This window comes from Hyla sarda, chromosome 4, assembly GCF_029499605.1.
Source record: "Hyla sarda isolate aHylSar1 chromosome 4, aHylSar1.hap1, whole genome shotgun sequence".
Lineage (NCBI taxonomy): Eukaryota > Metazoa > Chordata > Amphibia > Anura > Hylidae > Hyla > Hyla sarda.
The window spans coordinates 203,137,867-203,162,230 of NC_079192.1; the positions used below are offsets into that span (position 1 = coordinate 203,137,867).

Here is a 24,364-nt window from a genome sequence, read left to right on the forward strand (position 1 = left end):
ATAGACTTGCATTGAGGGGCGGGGTGTGACGTCACATGGGGCGGAGTCGTGATGTCACGATCTTCCATCCCGGTGGTCGAGATGGACTCAGCCTGAGGACCTCCTGTGGTTCCAGAAGCCGCTACAGGTGGGTGCTGCATGGTAGATCAAGGCAGATCCCCAGCAGCGGGACCCCGGTGATCTGACATCTTATCCCCTATCCTTTGGATAGGGGATAAGATGTCTAGGGGCGGAGTACCCCTTTAAGGTGTTAAAGTCCTTTGTAACATCAAAAATAACATATCATCATATGAAGAGTTATAGCAAAGTCAGCTCTACTAAATCTGCATTGTAGATTGGGGAATAATTTTAGGTCCATTTAAATTCCTCATTAGTAGTTCCATCCAATGATGAAAAAGTGCAGCAAGCTGTACTATTATTACCGGCAACGAAGGGACACTGTAACGAAACCCAACTGATCCCCTTGTAAGTCAGTGGGGTCTTTTTAAACAAATACAGTATTTGGGCAGCATGGTGACTCATATCCCAGCAAAGACTAAATAAGCAACAAATTTGTTTATTCTTTCAGTTTTTGTGTGGGTTTCCTCCCACACTCCAACACACACCAATCAAATTTAGATTGTGAGCCTCAATGGGACAGGGACCGATTTTAGTTAACAGTGTACAGCTCTGCAGAATCTGTGTGAACTAGATAGATAGAAAGTAATTATAGTTCTCCTACTTTGCCTTCACGATTTCCATTGTAGCAGAAGCTACATGTGTGAGCAGGCACTTCATCTTATAGTGCCAAGAAGTGTTGCATGTTCTAGCTGCATAGAAGGATCCTTCCATTTTATTCATAATTTATGATTCCTGGCACTGTTTTCTGCTTCACTGATGCAGAGTTAACCAATTAGTAGTGCATATAGAATGTAAAATACAGCAGGGTTTATCTGTTGAATGCAACCCAATGCAAATATCATAACATAAAATGGTACAAACACCAGAATGTGAAACGTTGCATGACGTTTTGCTTTACACTACACTGCTGTCTATCCGACAATTCCCATTATATTACCGTAAAAGACGATTACCGACATTGGCTGTTACCTTTTAAGGCAATGCAGTTGGGTATAAAGATGCTTCTCCAATGGTATTGCCTTAATAAACATAACATATGAACAAATCAAGGCGTAGTAAAACTAAAACTGTAAAAAAGAGAACTAGCCCCTGTGCTAACATATATATATATATATATATATATATATATATATATATATATATATATATATCAGCATGGCAGCCTGGTTTTATCTCCAGGTAGAAATGTAGTGCACTTTCAAGCTCTTCACATAATTTCACCGCAAGAGTGGCTGCACAAATGTCTCAGCTGTATACTTTGGTTTTGAAAAATACTGCAATTATTGTGGCTATAACCTTCCTTGACTCGGTGAACAAAGCCTGTTCTGTGGAACCAGATATGGTGTATCAGAAGGTCACATTTGATATGGGTCTAAAGTTTCAAAGTATGTGTAACTCCATTCCTGAGATTGCCATGAAAGTATTCACAATTACCCATGATGTTCCCCCTTCCAGCTAAACTGGGATTCTAACAAAGACAAAATGATAGCCGCTACTGCCGGCAGGCACCACTGCTAAAGAGAATGGCTGCAATTAAAACGAAAGCGCTTTTCCTTTGGTCATAGAAGAAAACAGTAAATCTTTGCTAAATCAATGAGTATTTCCAGGGGCTCTTCTCTTGTGATAACAATACTCAGCAAATATTTTAATATAAAGCCGACTCCGAGAGAGAGAGAGCGAGAGAGAGAGAGAGAGAGAGAGAGAGCTACAATGCAAGCATTAATATAGTAACTACGTAACAATGCAGTCGTATCGGTGGCAGAATGCCGTGCCGGATAATGGAAGCGCCAAACGCACAAACGCAGCCTGGAGTTGGGTTTATCTTCAGTAGGTTTCCAGCTGATATGCACTTTGCTAGATAATGATGTTGAGCAGTAGGACTAATGATATTAATAAGAGCTGAGATTTCCGCCACTGTTTCCTGACAGAGAGAATCTCTAGGAATTTGAGGTAGAGAAGAGATTATTTACGGACTATAATTGAAACAAATCATCCATCATTTACATTCTTTATATTTTTTTTTACAATGCCTTAGCATTAATGTGTTTGAGAAAAAAACTACATCCGTTACATATTATCTTGGCGAATAGTTCATCTAGCCATGCATCTGAGAAGTGGTTACTTATTTTGATACGAAAGTGATCACTGAAAGAAGTAACAATAGAGGACGTTTAAAGGGGCACTCCGCCCTAGACATCTTTTCCTCTATCCAAAGGGGGGATATTTATCAAAGGATTTAGACTGTTTTTTTCCTGTCGAAATTTGTCGCACAGAAAGTCTCGGTCTAAATATGTGCGACTTTTTTGCAACTTTTGCTCTAGAGAATTTTTAGAACATGACGCATTCCAGTCTATTTTAGACGGAAATGCATTGAAAAATGCATTGGTGCTGAATTTATCAAAAATGACTTTTGTGCGACAAGTCGCATCGGCTGAAAGTACGCCGAAATGTCAGACCATGTTGGAGCAGGTTTAAATACAGTCCAAAGCATAGATCCTGAAGTCAGTGTGCAGAATTTATCAAGAGCCGTGCGCCTTTTGATAAATTAGGCACACAACAGACCGGCCTAACACTCTGTAGTTTGGTCTATATTGATGCAGGACATAGACAGCTTTGATAAATATCCCCCAAAATGTCTGATCGCAGTCTGATTGATGTCTGATCTCTATGCAGCACCCGGCATTTGTTTAGGATGCTGGGTGTGGGCAGCGGGGTCTTGACGTCACTGTCACGCCCCCTTGTGATGTCAAGCAATGCCCCCTCATTGAGAGACCATGAGAGGTGGCATGGCTTCCATCACGCCCCTCCCATAGACTTGCAATGAGGGGGGCGTGATGTCATGGGGGGTGTGGCGGTGACATTCTAATTGTTCAGAACAGAATGTTCCAAATGCTGGGTCATCAGAGAACCCCTTTAATAATTGCAGTGTTCCCCCTAGTAAATTAAGCATACTAAAAAAGGAGTGGAATTTTACATACATGCGGTGTACTCCGTACGTATGTAAAGCTCCACCCCTTTTTTAAGTATGCTGAATTTACTTAAAGGAGCACATACCTTAGTAAATTCAGTGACTCCATGGCTGCCATTATGCCAGCTTTGAGCTGGGGTATATATTTGTGACTTTAGGTGTCTCAAGTTGGCCCTAAAGTCACATGTAAGGAGAATGCATAGCCCCTTAAAGCGATGTCAAACCCCCTTCCTGCCTCCATTCCTCCCCATTGGCATGAGTGGCACAAACCCTAAAAAGTTGCACATTTGTGTGCAGAGATGGCAATTTTTGAGCAAACATTGGCATTTTTGTGTAAATATGTGTGACTTTGCTGAATAAATGTCCCCCAATATGTTTGCCATTGATATTAAGCAGCGACTAATACTGTTCAAATAATGCTTTTTAATTTAAAGATAAAATACTCTTTGATCAGTAAAGATATCACGATGCAGCAAGGATCAGCAGAGCGTGTTCACATGCAGCAGATTCGTTGTTGAAATTTTAATTTGTTGAAACAGCAACTGGCTAGATATTTACATTTAATGGGTTACTCCTCTGGAAAACTTTTTATTTTTTTTATGACCTGATACCAGAAAGTTCAACAGATTTGTAATTTATGCAAACATAAGGTAATAAGACGGCACTCACCACGGTCATGACTTCATATCCTTTATTCGGGAATAGCAGGGAACAGAGGTGCGGTGTCAGGCAGGTATCATGGCAAGGACGCCGGGGACCTCAGCGTGGAGGTTATCTCCATGCTGAGGTCCCTGGCGTCCTTGCCATGATAAGTGCCTGACACCGCACCTCTGTTCCCCGCTATTCCCGAATAAAGGATATGAAATCACAACCGTGGTGAGTGCCGTCTTATTACCTTATCTTTGCATATTCAGATTGTCTACCTCTCTTAAAAGATTGAGTACCACCTGGTCCATTGTTATCCACCAGCCCAGTATTGCACATTCCCAGTACTTATCAGCTGCTGTATGTTCCAAACGGAGGTTCTTTTCTTTTTGAATTTCCACTGTGCTTTCTGCTAACACCTCTGTCCATTTTAGGAACTGTCCAGAGTAGGAGCAAATCCCTATAGCAAATCTATTGCGTTAAGCGCGCATGCCGGGCTAAGTAAGCCGGCATTTCTGCCACTGAAGCAGCGCACCATCGGTCACACTGTGAACGGATCAGTGAAACCGTACCCGGAGATTGAGACATGTACCATATAACTCCACAGGGAAGCATGATCAGATTGACCTAATCTAACTATATGTTATGATGTTATGTATCTGTGTGGTGGAGCTTTGCTTCGCTACTGGGACCCTGTAAGCTTTGTAGGGATCACCTCTCAGTGTTCCCCATACAGACCCTGCACCCTTTAATTACTCCCCTGAGGAGGGCCCCACTGTCATCTGGGCACTAGAAACGCGTTTGGAGAAAGTTTGATATGGGATTAGTCTCCTGGTATGACATAGGAGACTTGTAATTGTAAATGATGTTCATTTAACAGTAGCTTCCTATATGTTGTTGGATTGGTGTTGCAACATTGATACCAACCTAACCTGATCCATTTTGCAACACTATTGAGTGGAATATTTTTTTAAATTACATATTCAAATAAATGTTAAGTTTTAAGCACCTCCCATGACTTTACGTATATTCACAAAGTAATTTATTTTGTCTATACTTGCTGGGAGCAACCACTAAGTGGGGCCTAGTGCTGGGCCAGAATACAATTCATCACAATACTCCTTTTGGCTTCTCAGTAGCATGTTTCTTCTTATTCTACCATTGTTGCCCTTCCTCTTCTCCTTTTGTCTTTAACATGTCAATGCATAATTGCTTTCTTATAGTATTTTATAGATAAGCTTCCGTTTTGTCCTTTATACTTGGGATGGTGAAGCATGATTTGGTCTGTTATTGCTAAAAATAAATAAAAATCACTGTGAAATACAACAAAACAGCAAACAAGAGGCTGCACTTTGAAATATTAGTTTAGTGTTTATTCTCCCATATGTTAAAGAAAATCTGGTGGCGGTTTTAAGTAAAAAAAACTGCTGGCAACTACATGAAGTCATGGGGCAATGATACCTATTGCATGACCACAATACACATTGTTCTGCGCTACAGCTGCTGTCACTAATGTCTAAAGGGTCGGCCTTTCTACCATGCCTGGAGCTCTGTGCATTAAAAGATTCTCTGGCCTTTCATCTTATGTTTGATTGACAGCTCTAGTGGTCTTCTGATTGGACACTGGAGCTGTCAATCATAAATGAGAGGATGGGCCAGGAAAGCTCTCAATGTAGAGGGCTGCATACACTGTTCTGTTTTTTCTTCTTTATGATATAGTAATATACTTATGTGGAACCTTTGTACACATATACATGTCATATGTTTTAGTTCCAACCCCCATTTTGGAATAAGTATTTTATGGTATACATATTATATCCACCCCTCCTTTCCATGTTGTTGATGTTGTATAATTTAATGTTGTAGATGAATGTAGTTAAAAAAACAAGTCATCCTCCTTCAAGTTATGATGTATTAGAGGGGTATTCTGGGCAAAAATATGTTATCCCCTATCCAAAGGATAGGGGATAAGGTGTCTGATCGCGGGGGGCCTGCTGCTGAGAGCCCCCGCGACCTCCCTGCAGCACCCGCATTCTATGCGGGTGCTGAATCTCCAGTTTCGTAAAACTCCAGGTTTCCGGGACTGAGGACGTGATGTGATGCCACGCCCCCTCCATTCATGCCGTCACATCCCCTCCCATAGACATGAATGGAGGGGGCGTGGCGTCATGTCCCCAGTCCCGGAAACCCGCATTTTTCCGAAACTAGAAACCCAGTCTCCACATAGAATGCGGGTGCTGCAGGGAGATTGCAGGGGGTCTCAGCAGCAGGCCCCCCTGCGATCAGACATCTTAACCCCCGATCGTTTGGATAGGGGATAAAATGTTTTTGCCCAGAATACCCCTTTAACATTTAATTATTAGTTTTTTGAGTAGTGAATGAGTCCAAAGGTGTGTGTCTGTCTGTGAGTGGGTCTATAGGCTAAAGCTAGTATGAATAAACTGTTACCTTCTACAGGAGGATATGTCATATATTCAAAAAAGAGGAAACTCCCAATAAATATTCATCAGCAGGCATTTTTAACATTCACATATGAAATTCAGGAAGATCAGCGCATAACATGAATGATAAAAGTATAACTGACATATCTAACTATAACTCATATCTTTAGTTTTCCTATAATGCAGAATAGTTGTTATAGCATTTTAATATGTATATTAAATCATAGATAAAGTACGGGAGTCACGCTGTCAGTCCAAAGGTGCCTGGGCCCTAACTGCTTGCTGCTTCCCGTTTCCTATCTCGACGGGTCGGCGGGTCAATACTGCAGCCAGTGATTGGCTGAATGGGCATTACTGCCCTCATCCCCTTCAGTCCCTTCAAACTGAATATTATTTAGGAGTAAAAAATCTGAATTCTATGGATGTACTGTTAAATGTATGTTAAATTGTTATTTGTGCATCAGTAGCATGTACATTCACCATATTGTCATCCGCTGTGTTTAAAGTGAAGACCAATCAGCAAACAACAGTCAGAAACGTTATCACTTTTTTATCCAATTGCTGCTGCTGTTCAGCTATTTTGTAAGATTTACTAAGCTGCAGTGTATCCCATAGACAGAAATTGTGACTTTTTGCCCAGTGTGTTAAAGTGACTGGAATGAATGTCCCTGGATGAACAGCATCTTCTTATCATGCTGTGAGCTGTAGTAGCATCACAGCAAAAAAATAAAAAAAATATATATAAAAAGGAAGAAAGAAAATAAATGTGAAATAAAGAGTAAGCATTTGCCTTCCTGGGACCTGTGTAAAGCACAAAGAAAGACTCACATGATCGCAGCTGGTTTTGATGTGGTAATGAAGCATTGATCACAGGAATAAAAAGATGAAATGGCCTTTGCTCATTCATTATTTTTTATCTCCTAGCTGTTGAAGACAGAAAATTGTTCATAGGCATGGTTTCCAAGAAGTGTAACGAGAACGATATCAGGGTGATGTTTTCTCCATTTGGTCAAATAGAAGAATGCAGAATCCTACGGGGACCTGACGGACTGAGTCGAGGTGAGTGTGCCGTTTGTAAAGACCCTTTCCTTAACAACTAATTGGAGCAATATGTCACCGGCAGCAGATGTGTCGGGCCAGAGGTCACTCACCATTTCTTCCCACACGGTATAGTTACCCAGATGAACTTTCCACAGAGATGGAAAGAAGTAATCACCTTTATTTATAAAGTTAAAGAGGGTCTCCATGGAAAGCATGACTTAGTGAGTTATCTATTACAATGCAACATAGATAAAGCAATTCCTCTTCATTCACTAAAACGATTCCAGCTCTTTAGGAGTATTTCCAAAGGTAACACTTACAGCTGCCAGTGTTACCAGTAAAGCCCATCTCACAAGACAAGTTTATTTAATCCCCCTTCAAACTGGGAGTTGTTGCCTTTTGATTCCTACATATAAACCATGGTTGTGGTAGCCATATGCCTCTTCTATAAATATAGTCAAAGTAACAGCGCCAGTCATTTTCTCATAATATTTTATTGTTCATTTGGAAGATGCTGGAGGTCTTATAAATTAATGAGATGAAGTATATTTCTTTATTATGGCTGTTACATGAAATATTATAGCACTAATATGTTCCTGTGATGAAAAGATACTTATAACTGTCTAGCCCAGTAATTTTATTTATGCAAACCCCATACAATGCAATAGTCTAAGTAAAGGAGTAACTCTCACTTTACTAATCCTCCCATGCTAACACTTCATGAATCCCCCCAGCATCTGCTTATTTACTTCCAGCTCACATATTTGATATCAAATTAAATGCATTGTGAAGGCTTAATGAGAACAAACTCTTTTGACTAATTTGAATCTATTTGTTTGGTTAGATATTAATGTGTGCTTACATTACTAGGCCTAATGACAAGGTTAAAGGGGTACTCCGGTGGAAAACATTTTTTTTTTTTTTTTAAATCAACTGGTGCCAGAAATCTTAATCCTTCCAGTACTTATAAGCTGCTGAATACTACAGAGGAAATTGTTTTCTTTTTGGAACACAGTGCTCTCTGCTGACATCATGACCACAGTGCTCTCTGCTGACATCTCTGTCCATTTTAGGAACTGTCCAGAGCAGCATATGTTTTCTATGGGGATTTTCTCCTACTCTGCACTGTGGTGATGATGTCAGCAGAGAGCACTGTGTTCCAAAAAGAAAACCATTTCCTCTGTAGTATTTAGCAGCTAATAAGTACTGGGAGGATTAATATTTTTTAATAGAAGTAATTTACAAATCTGTTTAACTTTCTGGCACTAGTTGATAAAAAAAAAAAAAAAAAAAAGGTTTCCAACGGAGTACCCCTTTAATATGTATTAAAACTATTAGGCCTAATAACTAACACATAATAAATGTAATTGTTATTTGAAATAATAGTTCTAAATTGAGTGTTTTGTATTTATAAAGGTAATGCAGTCACTTTTATCAGTGTGCTATTTCTCTTTTCCAGTCATAAAGGGAACCAGTTTCATGCTGCGGGAACCAAGGGTAACTTGAATCACTTATAGGCTCGCCAATGATGACGGTGTATAATTAATTCTTAAATGCGTCAGTTTGAGAGGAATCATAGTCATAAAACTGGCCTAGATCAGAACTCCCCAGTTAATGGGGCAGCTTTTGCCTATTCAGTCAGCCTTGATTGATCCTGGCTGGAGGGCAAACTGCAGGGCACTGTCCCAGTGACTTGAAGCCAGTTCCTAGCCAGTAATGCCTCTGAAACACTGCAGCATTTTACTGAATCATCGGCCATTGTTGTAAGGAAGCCTGTTAGTGTTTCATGCCACTCATAGTTCAGGCAGCATAAAAATGATAACAAGTTCCCTTTAGAGCTGACCTGTCAACTGAACATGCTTCCCTATGTAAAAAGAGCATATTACAGCTACAGATGTGTACCCCATGTATGCAAAACAACACAAACAGTTTGTTCATTTGGCCTATAGAAACACTAACAGAACAAAGTGGACTCAGTTATGAGTCTGACATATTTATTTAGGATACATTCCCTTCCCCCTCTCCCCACCAGGCCACCAATGACTGACTTGTGAGTAAACATGCATACACTGCACCTTGTAAGCCACTGGTTAAGGAGTACTTTCCTAATGAATAATTATGCAAACTAAGAAAAATCAGTCTGTTATACATGTTTATAATGTTTATATTAAAACCCCTAGTTTACTAATGTACTTTGTTTTTATCCACCATATTCAAGATCTCTATTGATTTTCAGTAAATTAAACAATTCATGTTTGCATGCAAAGGCTGAAAAACCAATACACACCAAATACTCAACTTTTCAAAGCTGAAAGGTTGATGACAACTGTAGTCTGGGCAATTGTCTGTGAGTTTAACACATACCTGTGCTTTTACTGGAATTTAAAAAAAACTTACAATGATTTGACAAGGTGAAATTATTGTTTTAAATGCTGTTATTGAGTTTTGAGCTGTTATTGAGTTATTTAGTTTACTTGTCTGGCCAATCACAGGACAGCACCTACAGAACTGTACAGGCTGCACTTTGCTGGGGGATGGTTTACAGAGATCCATTTGCATGGTGCTATGTGAATAGAAAGGATCACAGTGACAAGATCACAAAAAGGATGGGGTTCCATAACAAAAGCAGCCCTGGTCTAAGCAGTGAACTGCTGCCAAAAGGATAAAGGGTAGGAGGAAGTGAATTTACATTAATGAGGCAGATATGTGTAGATATGTAGTAGTAAACAAGAAGCACCTGTCAGAACTTTAGTGGTCATAAGATATAAGATAGAAAGCACTGATTTCACCTTTCAGGCACAGTGTGGTCCCTGTGGAGGAGGCAGAAAAGCTCAGGATGCATCTAGAAAGTCTAGATTTGTTCCTTACATAACACTATCTAAGCCCTACTCCTGCTTCCTGTGTAACATCTTGGTCTCTCTGCTACTAGAGAAGGAGTGAGCAACAGGCAGTGGAAACAGTTTGCAGGGAACATAGACACATAGTTGCCAAAACTTTTTTTTTTTTATGGGATAAGGAGTCATTTTTCGTAAATGAAGTGATTCACAAATATCTTCCAAATAGGAGGAAAATTGTTTGAAATGGCAGCAACCATTGAAAACATTAAAAACAATAGTAGTGCAAATAATTTGATACAATTTGTAGGTAAAATGTCTAAAATCTGGACTTTTTAGCTCACAAAGGACTGCCAAGACTAGATACAGATCCTACCGAGTCCGGGTGGTTTTTAAGCCTTTTGATGTAAACAACATTTTTATTTCCTTACATGTAAAAGAGATTTTGAAAATGATTTGTGAGGAATTGGAATACAAAATATATTAGAAACCTGTAAAACTTTTCTTTATACAGCATCTAAGCTGTATTTACATAAAACTGAACTCCTTTAAGAATTCCCGTTTCAATTTCTCAGATCAGTCACATTTTATAAACCCAACATTATGGATGACTACTACTATCTAAATTATATAAACTCATTCTTATCCTATTGGATAGGTTCCCTGTGCTCCTAATTTCCTCCTTTCTGGCTCTTATTTTGTTATTGCTATAAAGTCCAATCTAAACAGCTATATATAAAACCTGAATATCCACATCTGCCATGCTTAGTAAAAAATCACCAAAATGAAAACAAGTATTGGGGATCAGACCTTGTTAATATGTATAAATGAATTATGTCTGGGACTCTGGTCACTTATTGCGTCCCCTATGTGTTATCAAATCGGGTAAACAAGATTTTTTTAAAGGCATTGGTTTGGTGGTTGACCTCAACATTTACAAAGGAAATAAACAGTATTCCATTTGAAAGACAACATAAAAGTCCAAAATCACAATAGTGTGTTTTTGATGATTGGTTTATGATCATTTCTGGTGGTTCCATTTTTTACTTGATGTTCATGGTTTATGCATTTACTAACAATACTTGAGCTAGGCTTGAAGTGTGCAGTTGATTGCAGTTTCTGTGCAAATTGTGTTATTCTTGAGCGTTTCAACAAATAAGTCTGATTGGCTGCAACCTTAACGCATAAAAGATGAAGCTTGATAGAGGTGGCTGTATTATGTGGTTAGAACTGATTATTGGCCAGTTTATAGTGAACTGCAAAGAAAGCGGCTTATGATGAGACATTTCTCGGTATGTATTCTGCACACATGCACTTTTATGTGTAGTGACATAACAAAGGTGTGCTACAAGCAAGAGGATCTCAGGAATGCATGTAACAGCCAAATTGATTGTGATCCTTAGCATCTGTTCCAGAGCTTGTTTAACACAATCCTTCACAGAGTAGATCATGTTGACTGTACATGGAGAAACCTTTAATTGGACCAACCTAATAGTTCAGAGATGAAGAACAATGCTTTTAAATCCCTATAGACTTCTCCTTTCATTTATGGATTACACAGATAAAATGGAAAAAATATGGACACATTTTTCATTTTCCCGAGAGGATCAGTTCCAGGCACACTGAGCAATTTGCTGGAATGCAAGATGACTTGAATCCAAGGAGTAAAAACAAAAAAAGAAAATAAGAAAAATACATGAATTCTTCTGACATCTACATTGAGGAAACCATAATGGGCTTTGTTAACTAAGTTGCATTTGAGCACAAGCAATATTCTTGAAATCATTATGACCTTGTGCTTTATGATCCTGTAGTCAAATAAATAGTAATATACAGTACTGTACCAAAAACATTCTCGTGTTACTATTCAGGTACAAGGTATTACTGTATACGTGGTACAAGCCTCATAGTAAAAAGGTTTTACGATACACATGGTAACCTGCAACAGGTTATCAAAAATAGAGTAAGGGTATGTTCACATTTAGTGTATAATGTAGATTTTATGCTGTGTAAATCAATATTATATTAATGTAAATCTGCATTGTATACATTACATGTGAACATACCTTACTCTAATTTTGCAGGTGAATGCTACATAAAAAATTGGTACTAAGTTATTTGTACTTATTTAAATAAGACTTATGTAAGTACTGTATATCTTTCAATATAAATGTTTTAAAGGGAACCTGTCTCCAATTTTATACTGCCCAATTGCAGGCAGCATAAAACTGGTGCAGGCAGCATAAAACTGGTGTAGGCAGCGGGATCCTGGCACGCTATGAATTACTGATAAGCTTAGCTGTTTCAGAGAAGCCATTGTTTAAAAATGTCGCTGGGACCCTGGTAGTTATTCAAGGGGCTGGTGATGGCGGCTGCTCTCTGACCCACCAGTATGGAGTAATGTGTCTCTTTCTATCTGTGTATAGGGAGATTTGCGTCACTTAGTACTAGTGGGGTGGAAAGCAGCAACAGGTACCTGTGACAATGACTACTTACCCAAGTACCAGAGGCATATTTAAACTATGATTTCTCTGAAACAACCCTGCATTTAAGAGTAAATCATGTGTGTGGGGATGGCACTGCCTGCACCAGTTTCATGCTACCTACGTAGCAGCATAGAATTGGTGACTGGTTCCCTTTGAAGGAAAAAGAATACACTGATTATGCAAGTACTGTAGTAAGCTAAATGTAATGAACTGGCACATTGTGATGTCAGAATGCATTGATCACATAGACCAGCATACTGTTGTATCAGACAGAACCGACCCTTCACAATGATTTATTCCAAAGTCAGGATCCCCAATCATTAAAGTAATAATTGATAATTGTCATGATGCTTCAGTAATGGAGCTGTTCATTGCAGCACTTTCCTGCCCTGTGTGAATACACCCTCAAAACAATGTCCTGCATCAAATGGATAAGAACAGGTAACTTTGGAGGCAGGTATAAAAAAGATGGGGCTGACCAGGAAGGAGTTGAGAGGAGCCACGGTAAGATCCAACTCGTTTATGTAGGACCAAGATGCAACGCATTTCGCTGCGCAGTGAAATGCATTGCATCTTGGTCCTAAATAAACGAGTTGGATCTTACCTTGGCTCCTCTCAACTCCCTCCTGGTCAGCACCATCTTATTCCCACCTGTCTCTGAAGTTACCTGTTCTTATCTATCTTGATTCCCAGGAAGGCTGCAGACAGGATTTGTGTTTCCTACACTCATTCCATTGTTGTGTATGGGTTGACACAACCAACTGTGGTAAGCGACATTCCATGTCTCCTTACCCACGTACCGGTGATTCTTCAACATTGGGGTGCCTTTTTCTATTCTTTATTACAGATACTGCATCAAATGGGGAAAGGATCATTTGTTATAGTTTGAAACATCATGTCAAATACTGACTAACATTAAGAGTTTTTTTATATTATTTTAGTTTTTGGAAGGAAATATGTATTTGTGTATATACACATATACAGTATGTATGTATGCATGCTTGTAAAAGGAGAACATATGGGTCTCTATGCATTTGGAACAATTTAGGGATACATTATCCATTATTTAATAGCTATTGTACAAGCCAGTTCTTTCCTCTTAACTTTAATTATAGTAAAAGAGTACTCCCCTGACTACTTTTAAATATGTTCAGACTGGGGTAAAAAAGAAATAAGAACTGTATTTACCTCCTCCCTTGTCCTGTTACCACTGTGCCAGGCACTTCCTGGTGTTGATCTCAACTCAAAATACTCACTTGGCCAATCAATTGGCTGAGCAGGCACTTCCTTGTGCCAAGATCAACACCAAGAGGTACTGAACAAAGAATATTGCTATTGCTGTTCCGAAAACTTTTAATTAGCCAAGAGTAAAATTCTTATAACTAAGACATTTCAAACTAAGCAAAAGAAAGAAAAAGAAAGAAAGCTTGTCTAAAGCTGTAAAAGACACAGAGTGACCTTAATAACATGTTGGGCAGGACTACACGTTCTCATATGGGCTAGAACTGAATAAGAACTAACAATTACCTGCATTGTAATGCAGACTCAATCATTTCTGGCATTTTCATAAATTGGTAGAAATCAGCACTGCATAATTACCTTCCATTTCTCTATACATGGAGCAAGAATGTGGAATTTAGAGATGGTACTTTACGGCGAGCTGCCTGAGATCTTAAATGCTAAAGAGGAAATGCCTCTGTGCTATTTAAAATGACATGTATTATTATCTGTATAATTAGAGAGTAGGCACAGTAACAAAGTTTTATTCTACAACATAGGATACTCTAAAAGGGGCTAATTCCTACATTTACTCCAGATGAACTTTGAAATTATATAATCATGCACACAGTTCTTCTCCCATTAAAGGCAGAATATAGTCATTTTCCAAAATGCTTTGTGAAAAAATCTTCAAGCATAAGTTTGAGTAGAAACAATTTTTCTTTCCTCCTCATATGGAGCATATCCTGTGTATGGCATATTTTTTTAAAGTTTTATATATACATATATATATATATATATATATATATATATATATATATATATATATAGAAGAAGCCTAAATACACACCACAAAAATATTTAATGTACAGTGCTTTAGGAAAGTTTTTAGACCCTTTAACGTTTTCCCTTCATCATTCTGTACTTTGTACCACGTAATGACAAAGTAAAAACAGAATGTCACAAATCTATGCTAATTTATTGAAAAGAAAGCACTAAAATATTGCCCCAGTCTTCTTGAGGTTGATGCCATAAGGTTTGCAGACCGGTATTTAAGGATCTTCTGCCATTCTTCTCTGCAGATCCTCTTAAGCCTTTCTGTCAGATTGGATGGGGACTAATAGTGAAGACATTTTAAGGTCTCTTTAGAGATGTTCAATTTGGTTCAAGTCAGGGCTCTGGCTGGGCCACTCAAGGACTTTCACAGAGTGGTCCCTAAGCCACTTTTGTGTTCTCTTGGCTGTGTGCTTAGACTGGGTCTCGGACTGGGCTAAAGGTTCACCTTCCAACAAGACAATGGGGGAGATTTATCAAAACCTGTCCAGGGGAAAAGTTTCTGAGTCACCCTTAGCAACCAATCAGATTGCTTCTTTCATTTTTGAAAAGGCGTCTGAAAAATGAAAGAAGCGATCTGATTGGTTGCTATGGGCAACTCAGCAACTTTTCCTCTGGACACATTTTGATAAATCTCCCCCATTGTCTTGTTGGAAGGTGAACCTTTAGCCCAGTCTAAGATCCAGAGTAATATGTAACAGGTTTTTAATAAGAACATATCTGTACTTTTCTCGATTTAGCTTTCCCTCAACCTTGGCCTGTCTTCCTGCCCCAGGTGCTGAACCCCCCCCCCCCCAGTATGATACTGCCACTACCATACTTCACTGAAGGGATGGTATATGGCAGGTGATGAGCAGTGCCTGCTTTCCTACAGACATGACTCTTAGAATTAAGGCCAAAAACTTTTAAGAATCTTGTTTCTCTCAGTCTGAGTGTCCTTTAGATGCCTTCTGTAAACTCCAGGCACCTTTTATAAATGAGGAGAGGCTTTTTATGACCACTCTAGCATCAAGTCCAGATTGTGAAGTTCTACAGTGACAGTTGACCTTATGGAAGTGTCTCCCATCTGCACAGGATCTTTGGAGCTCAGCCAGAGTGGCCAATGACTTCTTGGTCATCTCTCTTGGTAAAGCCCTTTCCCCCTTTTCAAGTGTCATAGCAAAGCATCTAAATAGTTATGTCCATATAAAATTGCAAAATTGACAGCAGAATTATGAGGTCAAAAAATAAAAGGGTCTAAAAACTTTCTGGATGCATTGTACTTAAGGGGATATTTCAGAGTGTAGTTAAAGGGGTATTCCAGGAAAAAAAAACTTGTTTATTATATATCAACTGGCTCCACAAATTTAAACAGATTTGTAAATTACTTCTATTAAAACATCTTAATCCTTCAGCTGCTGAAGTTGAGTTGTTCTTTTCTGTCTAACTGTTCCCTGATGACACCTGTCTCGGGAGCTGTCTAGAGTAGGAGTGAGTCCCCATAGCAAACCTATTATGCGCTGGAGAGTTCCTGAGACAGACAGAGGTGTCAGCAGAGAGCATTGTTGTCAGACAGAAAAGAACTACTCAACTCAAGCACCTGATAACTATTGGAACGATTAAGATTTTTTAATAGAAGTAATTCACAAACCTGTTTAACTTTCTGAAGCCAGTTGATCTAAAACAATTTTTTTTCCTGGAATACCCCTTTAAATGTACCCTCCACGTCCCCTCCCACTGCAAGCATTTCCTTTCACAAGGACCTTTCTACTCAGCCAATCAGTTTCTGCAGTAGAAAATTCTGACACCAACAATAGGAAGTTCTTGCAGCAGGAACCGACAGTCAGACAGTGGGAGGAACGAGGAGGATAAGTATAGAGCACAGTCAGATAGAAAATATTTCTCCAGAATACCCCTTTAACTACTTAAACACATAGAAGACCTAAAAGCTATTGGGCTAAAAAAAAAATGTAGCCTATTAAAGTTTAGTCCACTTAAGGAAAATATACTAGCAAGACATATAGCCATGGCCTCCAGCACTTTGTAGTCCTGCAAAATGAATATAAAACATTTAATCAAAAGCAGGCAGAATATAGTTATAAGTAGACTATGCTCAGTCCATTAGAGCCTTTTACTACTGTGAATATACCCTTATTTGTACATGAGCAAGAGCAGGGGGCACTAAATTACCCCTTAACAACAGGGTTTGTTGCTAGTCTGTAACCGTGAAAACAGATTGAACTACATAGGAACTGCATCTGCAAAGTGTTAGGCTGTTTCTAATCGAGTTTGCAGAGATACTTTGAAGCAATAAAAAATAAATGCAACCGTTTACATACCCTTCCTATAATTTAGCAAAATAGATATAGAACCATACAAATAACACAGCAAATATGTATTACACGCAATACGTCTCGCATAGGGCTGACTATAAAACCTGAATATTAACCACAGTTTCATCACTAAAACAAGCAACCCCAAATATTTGGCATATTCAGTGCATTCCTTATCAATCTGTTTGACATTTATGTGGAGTTATATATGCAATAATGACCTTTATTTCTAATTAAACCTCTCTATGGATATATAGAGTACTGAGTGACTGTTGAGTACAACTTGAAACTGATTATGACACTTTATCAAAGCTCGGTGCTTGCCTTCAATTTCTAATGCTTATCACAGGCATAAAACATGACCTTACTCACTACAGAGTTAACACCTATAAATATGTAATCTTCTCATTGACTTAGTCTTTAATGTGAGTCATGATATCTTTTTCATCCCAGAGGCTTGCGTTGAAAGACTTGGTACAATTCTGAATATGTTACCATTGCTGTTCTGTCTAAAATATGCATTCTGTAAATGAGGGTGCTTAGACTACATAGTACCATATATTAAGCATGCTGAAAGGCCATTGGTCTCCAAATTGTGGGCCTCCCTATTGCAAAACTACAAATCCAAGCATTCCTGGACAGTCACTGGCTATCCTGGCATGCTGGGAGTTCTAGTTTTGCAACATCAAGAGTTGTAGACCTTTCTTCAACTGTCCTTATTTAGCTGCAAGGGTGTGGCAGAAATACATGTGCTTGTTAACAAAAAATGGATTTTCTGTTACAGAATTTTGTAGGTATATAAATAGGAATCAGCCATTGTTGGGTCACATGCCAAGTTGTGAAATAAAACAGTAACAATGTGTCATGTAGGGCAGGGAATAGTGCGGCCCTGATCTCATTCTGGACCCCTTTCCCTGCCTACTTGCATACACTAAATAGCAGATCCACACCTGGTTGACAGTCCCTGCACCAAAATAAAGTGCAGGGTTGTTGAACAAAAGTCAGGCAAAACTAGTTTGGGAAACAAAGGGTTAACAGGCAATGGACCAAAGACAAACGATGAACAAGGAATGCACAAACAAACGTAAAATTGGAGTTGACAGGCCAAGGTTTTTTTTTTTTTTGGTTTTTTTTTATCAGAGAGAGCGCTTATGGAAGACAGGGGAATGGTCAATAGACAATAGCCCAGGGTCAAATATTTTTACTTGAACTTTTATTTAAATTTCTTATCATATACCAAAAAAAAGAAGAAAATCCCATATAAAAGACAAATTTTAGGAGATTTAGAAACAGTTATTACATGCTAGTGAACGGCTGTAATTCTATACCAGCACTTCATATCCTTCATTCTCAAGATCAATGAAGATCTCAGAGTTCCAACCCCCATTGATCATAAAGTAATGCTTTGCAAAAGAAATACACTTTATAAAATGGGAATACCCCCTTTAAAGGGGTACTCCGCCCCTAGCATCTTATCCTCTGTCCAAAGAATAGGGGATAAGATGTCAGATTGAGGGGGTCCCGCTGCTGGGGACCCCCGGGATCTCCTCTGCAGCACCCCGCTTTCATTACTGCACAGAGCAGGGGCTGGAGCATTGTGACATCATGGCTCCGGCCCCTCGTGATGTCACGGCCCGCCCCCTAAATGCAAGTCTATGGGAGGGGGCGTGACGGCCATCACGCCCCCTCCCATAGACTTGTATTGAGGGGGCGGGCCGTGACATCATGATGAGGCGAAGTTGTGATGTCACAATGCTCTGGCCCCTGTATTGCTGGTCTTACGCACAGAGCGGGTTTTCTCTGTGCAGTAATGAAAGCGGGGTGCTGCAGCGGAGATCCCGGGGGTCCCTTTGGATAGGGGATAAGATACTAGGGGCGGAGTAGGGGAAGGTCTGTCAGCGGTTGTTCTCCCATTTCTGCCTGGTTGACAAATCCTCAATGATCCAAAAGCACTAAGTGATCCAGAGCAAGTTAGAAGACATGTCACGCTATGTTGATATCAGTCCCTACCTAGCATTTTATCCTCTACTGTACACTAATGATAAAATCAAATATGGCATTGCCTCTGATTCTTGTATATTACAGTGAAATTGTTATCTAAAGGACATTTAAGCAGAAGATAACTTTGATTCTACGGCTAAAACAAAATAATCAATGCCCTTCACTGTATTTGAAGCATACAAAACAGATTTCTGTCCAACAGACCTACTTGAAAAGCAATTACAAGATTTTCAAATAGAATTTGGGAGGCGCAATGTATTTCATTTGACGCTAAAAGGAATACTGATTGATCTGTAAATTAAAAAGACATACACTTTTGAAAGGCCTTGCTTGCTCTCTCTCCGGCATAAAAAGCATCTTCATTGTTCAGCTAACACTTTGACTTTTTTGAAGAACAGCTAATTGCAACATCTCTGGGTAACTCCAGCTTGTTGCTGCTGAAATTGTGGTAAATGCATAAACTGTGCCTTATTGATTTTTGTTGACATTTTACATGCCTCTTATACATTCTTAACCTCTGTTTAGTAATTGCTAGTACGTAGCACACTCATGGATAATAAGATCAAATTAGGTAACTAAAAGGATTCCTTGGCAACAAAGTGCCATGTTACTCAAGAATGCGGTATGTGCATGTACCACTATAAGATAATGATCTTCACATTTAAATCAGTAGCTTGGAAATGGAAACTCTAAGTGCCATATTCCATGTTAAATGAAAGTAACTGCTTGGTCTGTTAAACTGATATATATACAGATATATACTTTATTTAGCATATAACACATATAGTATATACTTGATTGCATCAATCACAGAGTCTTTTAAGGGTTTTTTTCTTGGCTGGGGGTTAAATTCTGAATCTATGATGAAAAACATTTGTATAGCCCATAATATACTCCAGAAGTTGTGGCTTAAGGATGAAATCTGTGCAGATGCTATGAGAAAGAAAATGTCCATTCTCCTAGTATAATAGAGTGATTGGACCGTGCTATGGGTGTACCTACTGTAACAAATGGTGCCATGATTTAAAAAGTTATTTTCATCCCTTTAGTAGTTGTCACTAGTGGGGTATATAGAGGATGAGCGGTCCCATATGCCCCTCGCAAAGACGGCTTGACATCACCACTTGAAAGAGAAGAAGAACAGGGTCCAGCTCCCAGGAAAAAACGGTTAAAAATCCAATATTTTAATTCAAGCCATTAAAAATATAAGTGAACAAAAAAAAAGGGAGGGAATAAAATCATAGCAGAAATGCCACATCACCACATCACCACACTTCTAACCACCTGCAAAAAAAAAAAAATCTAATGGAATAAAATCAAGCTGGAATGGACCCCCTACTTTACTCCAGGATCGGCATGATGATTAAATGGGCCACCACCTTTATTGTACATGTGCCCTTGGTGATCTTCATGTTACTTTATACCCAGCGAGCATCTACAAAGGAAAAAGCAAGGGCATTTAAAGTGAATGGCTCTTCATGGGAAAATCAGATTCCCCCTTAAAGGTTTAGTCATACAGGTAGATGAACAAGCCAAACTACCCCTAATGAATAATCCACGCAAAACATATACACTGTATTATGTCTAGTGCAAGACCTGAAAGGATTGCATATGGATTTCAGTAACACCAACAAGAGAATCCAAAATAGTGTATGTGTGTGAGGGGCAGGGGAGGGGGGACTAATCTAATTATTAGACAGTATAAACTTAGACTATTATATTACACTGGCACTATGGAGTTTACAGAAAATATGCCTAGTTGTATAACAAATGGATCCCTGCAGAACCATTAATGTACAGAAGAAAAAACTGAAAAGAAAATGTGTACAACTGCGCTCAAAATCCTAAATGTTAAATGTAACAATAATCACTCCCCCATGTAGGTATAGTGGCCCATAAGTAGTAAATGTGTACACATATATTAGAAACAGCAGCAATACATGGTATGGGTAACCCTCCAGAAGGCTCCTGTATGTTGTATATGACAGTACTTGTTATGCTGTAATTAGCAGTGGTACCTGTAATTCAGTAATGTGGTACAAGCGGAGATCCTGTGTAGAGTCAGTCCGTTCCTGCTGGTCAACGCAGAGAGTTAAGACGCTGCCGGCCGGGGCTGTTCACCTCTCAGTTACAAGTTCATCTTGCTCCGCTTCCAAGCAGGAAAGGACTGACTCTACACAGGATCTCCGCTTGTATGACATTACTGAATTACAGGTATCACTGCTAATTACAGCATAACAAGTACTGTCATATACAACACACAGGAGCCTTCTGGAGGGTTACCCATACCGTGTATTGCTGCTGTTTCTAATATATGTGTACACATTTACTACTTATGGGCCACTATACCTATATGTAAGAGTGATTATTGTTACATTTAACATTTAGGATTTTGAGCGCCTATGTATACAGTTACTTTTCAACGCATAAAATTTATAACAGTGACTATATGATGCATCTTTAGTCCACATACTTTCGACAGGAATGGTGTTTTTGGAATAAAGCAACCATGTTTTCTAATTTTGGAATAACTGGGGTTACTCAGGGAATTACACATATAGGGTAATCCGCAAAAGTCAAGAGAACATATCTTCAAATACTGATGACCAGATCATCATGTAAAAAATAGCACAATATAACAAATCCAAGATGGACCACTAACTCAGGTCCTACTGATGGAATAGGAGGTTAAGAATGAGTGTTCCACAGTAGAGGACCAAGATACAGTTGGGCAGTCCCTAATATAGCTGCCAATTTTGTCAACTATCGAAAGGAGACAGCGATTTATCGAAGTCCATGTTTGTTTCTACTCGATGCAAGAAATGGAATTTATTGGATAGGACATTTCATTAGATCAGACTGACTAAAAGTTCTAAGTAGTTGATAAATCTTGAAGAAAATGGAGACATATGGATACATATAACATGTACTTTGAGAGCTTTTCTGGTGTCCATGCTAAGCGCACATCATGAATGATGTCAATAGGAATTTATGATTATATAGAAACTATATAACACTCCTCCCGCCTTTGCCTTAAGAGATTAATATGCAAAAAATGATCGGTGGAGAAAAGTTGTGCTGTTGCCATGACAATAAGGAAAATACATCTGTTTCAGAAAAAAAAACATTTACTAGAGCATCTGCTCTGGTGAAAAAACATGGGCTTATCAACTTAATTCAAGATATTTTTATAAAAACTTCTGGCCTCATTCCTATGTACAAATTTTCTCAAATTCCCAATGGGTAATTTGGAGTTATATATCCTTCCTATGTAGACCTATTATAAATACAATTTAATTAATTTTTTATATCTCCTTTCTTTTGTTGAAAAAATTTATGACTTGACAATATCATCAGCTGCGCACAGGGGACGTGGAGAAGTAAAATAAACCATGCTTTTTTTTTTTTTTTTATAGTACTTTTTTTTTTTTTTTTAGCCAGCTAATTGATTTGGCCCTTCCTATGAATCCTTTATTCACTGGAACGTGTAAGAAAAAAATAAATAAATAATTGTTTCATTGTCTTTACTGGCCACTGGGGCAGCTGATAAACGTGCAATGCCAAGAACAGGATTTTGTGCATTAGCTTCGAAATGACAATATGCTGGAACCACTCAGTGTTTAGATTTGCTTCATTTGGAAATCTTTTAAGTAGTAATAATAATGTTTTGAGGAAATTGAGTGGAACACTAAATTATTCTCTGAAACCCGAGTTCAAACTGTGCAAGGCTAAAGAAGCTGAAAATCAATGCACTTTTAAAGTCATTAGAGAGCAAGAGTCAAACATGTCTGTGTTGCTCTGGCGAAGCTTTTAGTGAGCCATAGTATTATTACAAAATCAGCCAGAATCTGCATTAATTTCACAGTCTTTTTCTTCACGATACCCAAGGGTGCTTGATGAATAAAATGGAAATTTCAAAAGGCAGTGTTTTTATTAGTTAAGGGGGCAATGAGCCTTGAAAGTGCTGCATTTGACCCACACAGTAGCCAGTACTGGCATGAGTAGCATTAAGGGATTATGAATTCTCAGCATCAAGACTCTTTATTTTAAGGTGTATGTACCAATAAGAACTGAAGTCGGCGATGGATAATTTGGAATGTATAAACTAATATGAAAACAAATACAGTTCATTAACTGGGTTACTTGTTTCTCATCTTTCATTATCTTTCCATCCTGCCGCATGTATCTGTTGGATATTTTGATGAAAAGCACAACAGATTTGCATTATTTAAGACGACCACCCAGTTGCGTTTTAACATAAAATAATGTTAATATAGTCACCATGCTGGGCGGCTGCCTTTGCTCTACATTTAGAATATTAAAGTTCTATAAAGATTGCATTATGTCAAGTTAATGATGATGAAAATACAGAATTTTTCCTTTGGATTTTTCTGCATTTTTTCTTTACAGATATTAATATACATGACATTGTATGCAACTTACAAATACTTTACTTTACCTTGTAGGTCTTGATTTAGACCATATTATAGTACAATTTATCAACAGCAGTATTTTAGCCGGACCATGTGTCACCTTACTTGATACAGTGTTTGTGAGCAGCATACTGGTTATATACATTATAGTGAATGTATTGTTTATCAAGATACAGTATGTAGTGCAAAGTGGGGGGAAAAGCAAAAAATTGTTAGAAACTATTTATTTTTAGCAGCAATTTCTGCTGATTACAGTGGGAATTTGCTGATTTGTCCCCTCACATGTACCCTTCACAGGTAAACAGGATCAGGCAGGTTGAATTCTAAAGCTTCTGATAGCCCCTTGTCCTTTCTCTCAGTTATGTCAGGCATGTTTGTCTCATGTGAATGTGCACATTTATGGAGGAAGTGGATAGGGCCGCTAGTTGTCTCAAATCTCTGGACCAAATTCACAAACTATACCACAGGTGAGTAAGGACACCAATGTACAATAACCAAACCCATGGGCCTAAGTCCGGGGTAAAAAAAAAAAAAACCCTATTAAAGCCCACCCCTAAAACTTCACTTTTATTGTGATATTAAAAGAGTGTTTCCTAAAACTCAGGTATTGATGTTGGTAGTAAACGTATTTATAGCAGCTGGCTTATTTGAGTCACGGTGAATCTGCAGTATCCACTCTGTAGATACAAAAACATCAAGACCAAATGTTAAAAACAGTATGCGTGCCCTCTACATGTTGCGTTGCTGATGCAACATCATCAGGATGGAATGGGCCATCACAGACCTCCGTAGATTCTCATGATGAGAAAAAACAACAATCTACCAGATTGGATTTAAACCTCTCTCTTTTTTTCTGTAATAAGTGTTGGAAATGCTTATCCCCTACCCCTGTTGAAATAACATACATATTTGTATTCAGCAAGATGTGCTGAAAGGCTGATAACAGACCAGGAGCGGTGGCTAAGATTTAAAAAAAATGGATAGTACATAATATAGGGAAAGACATGTTATGATCCATCCTCAGATTGTGG

The 24,364-nt window shown here is 38.6% G+C and overlaps 1 protein-coding gene across 27 annotated transcripts in view; it reads left to right on the forward strand.

Moving 5' to 3' along the window:
• The window catches only part of CELF2 (CUGBP Elav-like family member 2), a 472,395-nt gene that overhangs the window by 365,036 nt on the left and 82,995 nt on the right, over window positions 1–24,364 (forward strand). For all 27 annotated transcript variants that reach the window (XM_056573270.1, XM_056573271.1, XM_056573276.1 and 24 more), the window contains exon 5: window positions 7,099–7,233. In XM_056573270.1, the coding sequence (XP_056429245.1) occupies window positions 7,099–7,233 (135 nt within the window). The remainder of the gene's footprint in view (window positions 1–7,098; window positions 7,234–24,364) is intronic.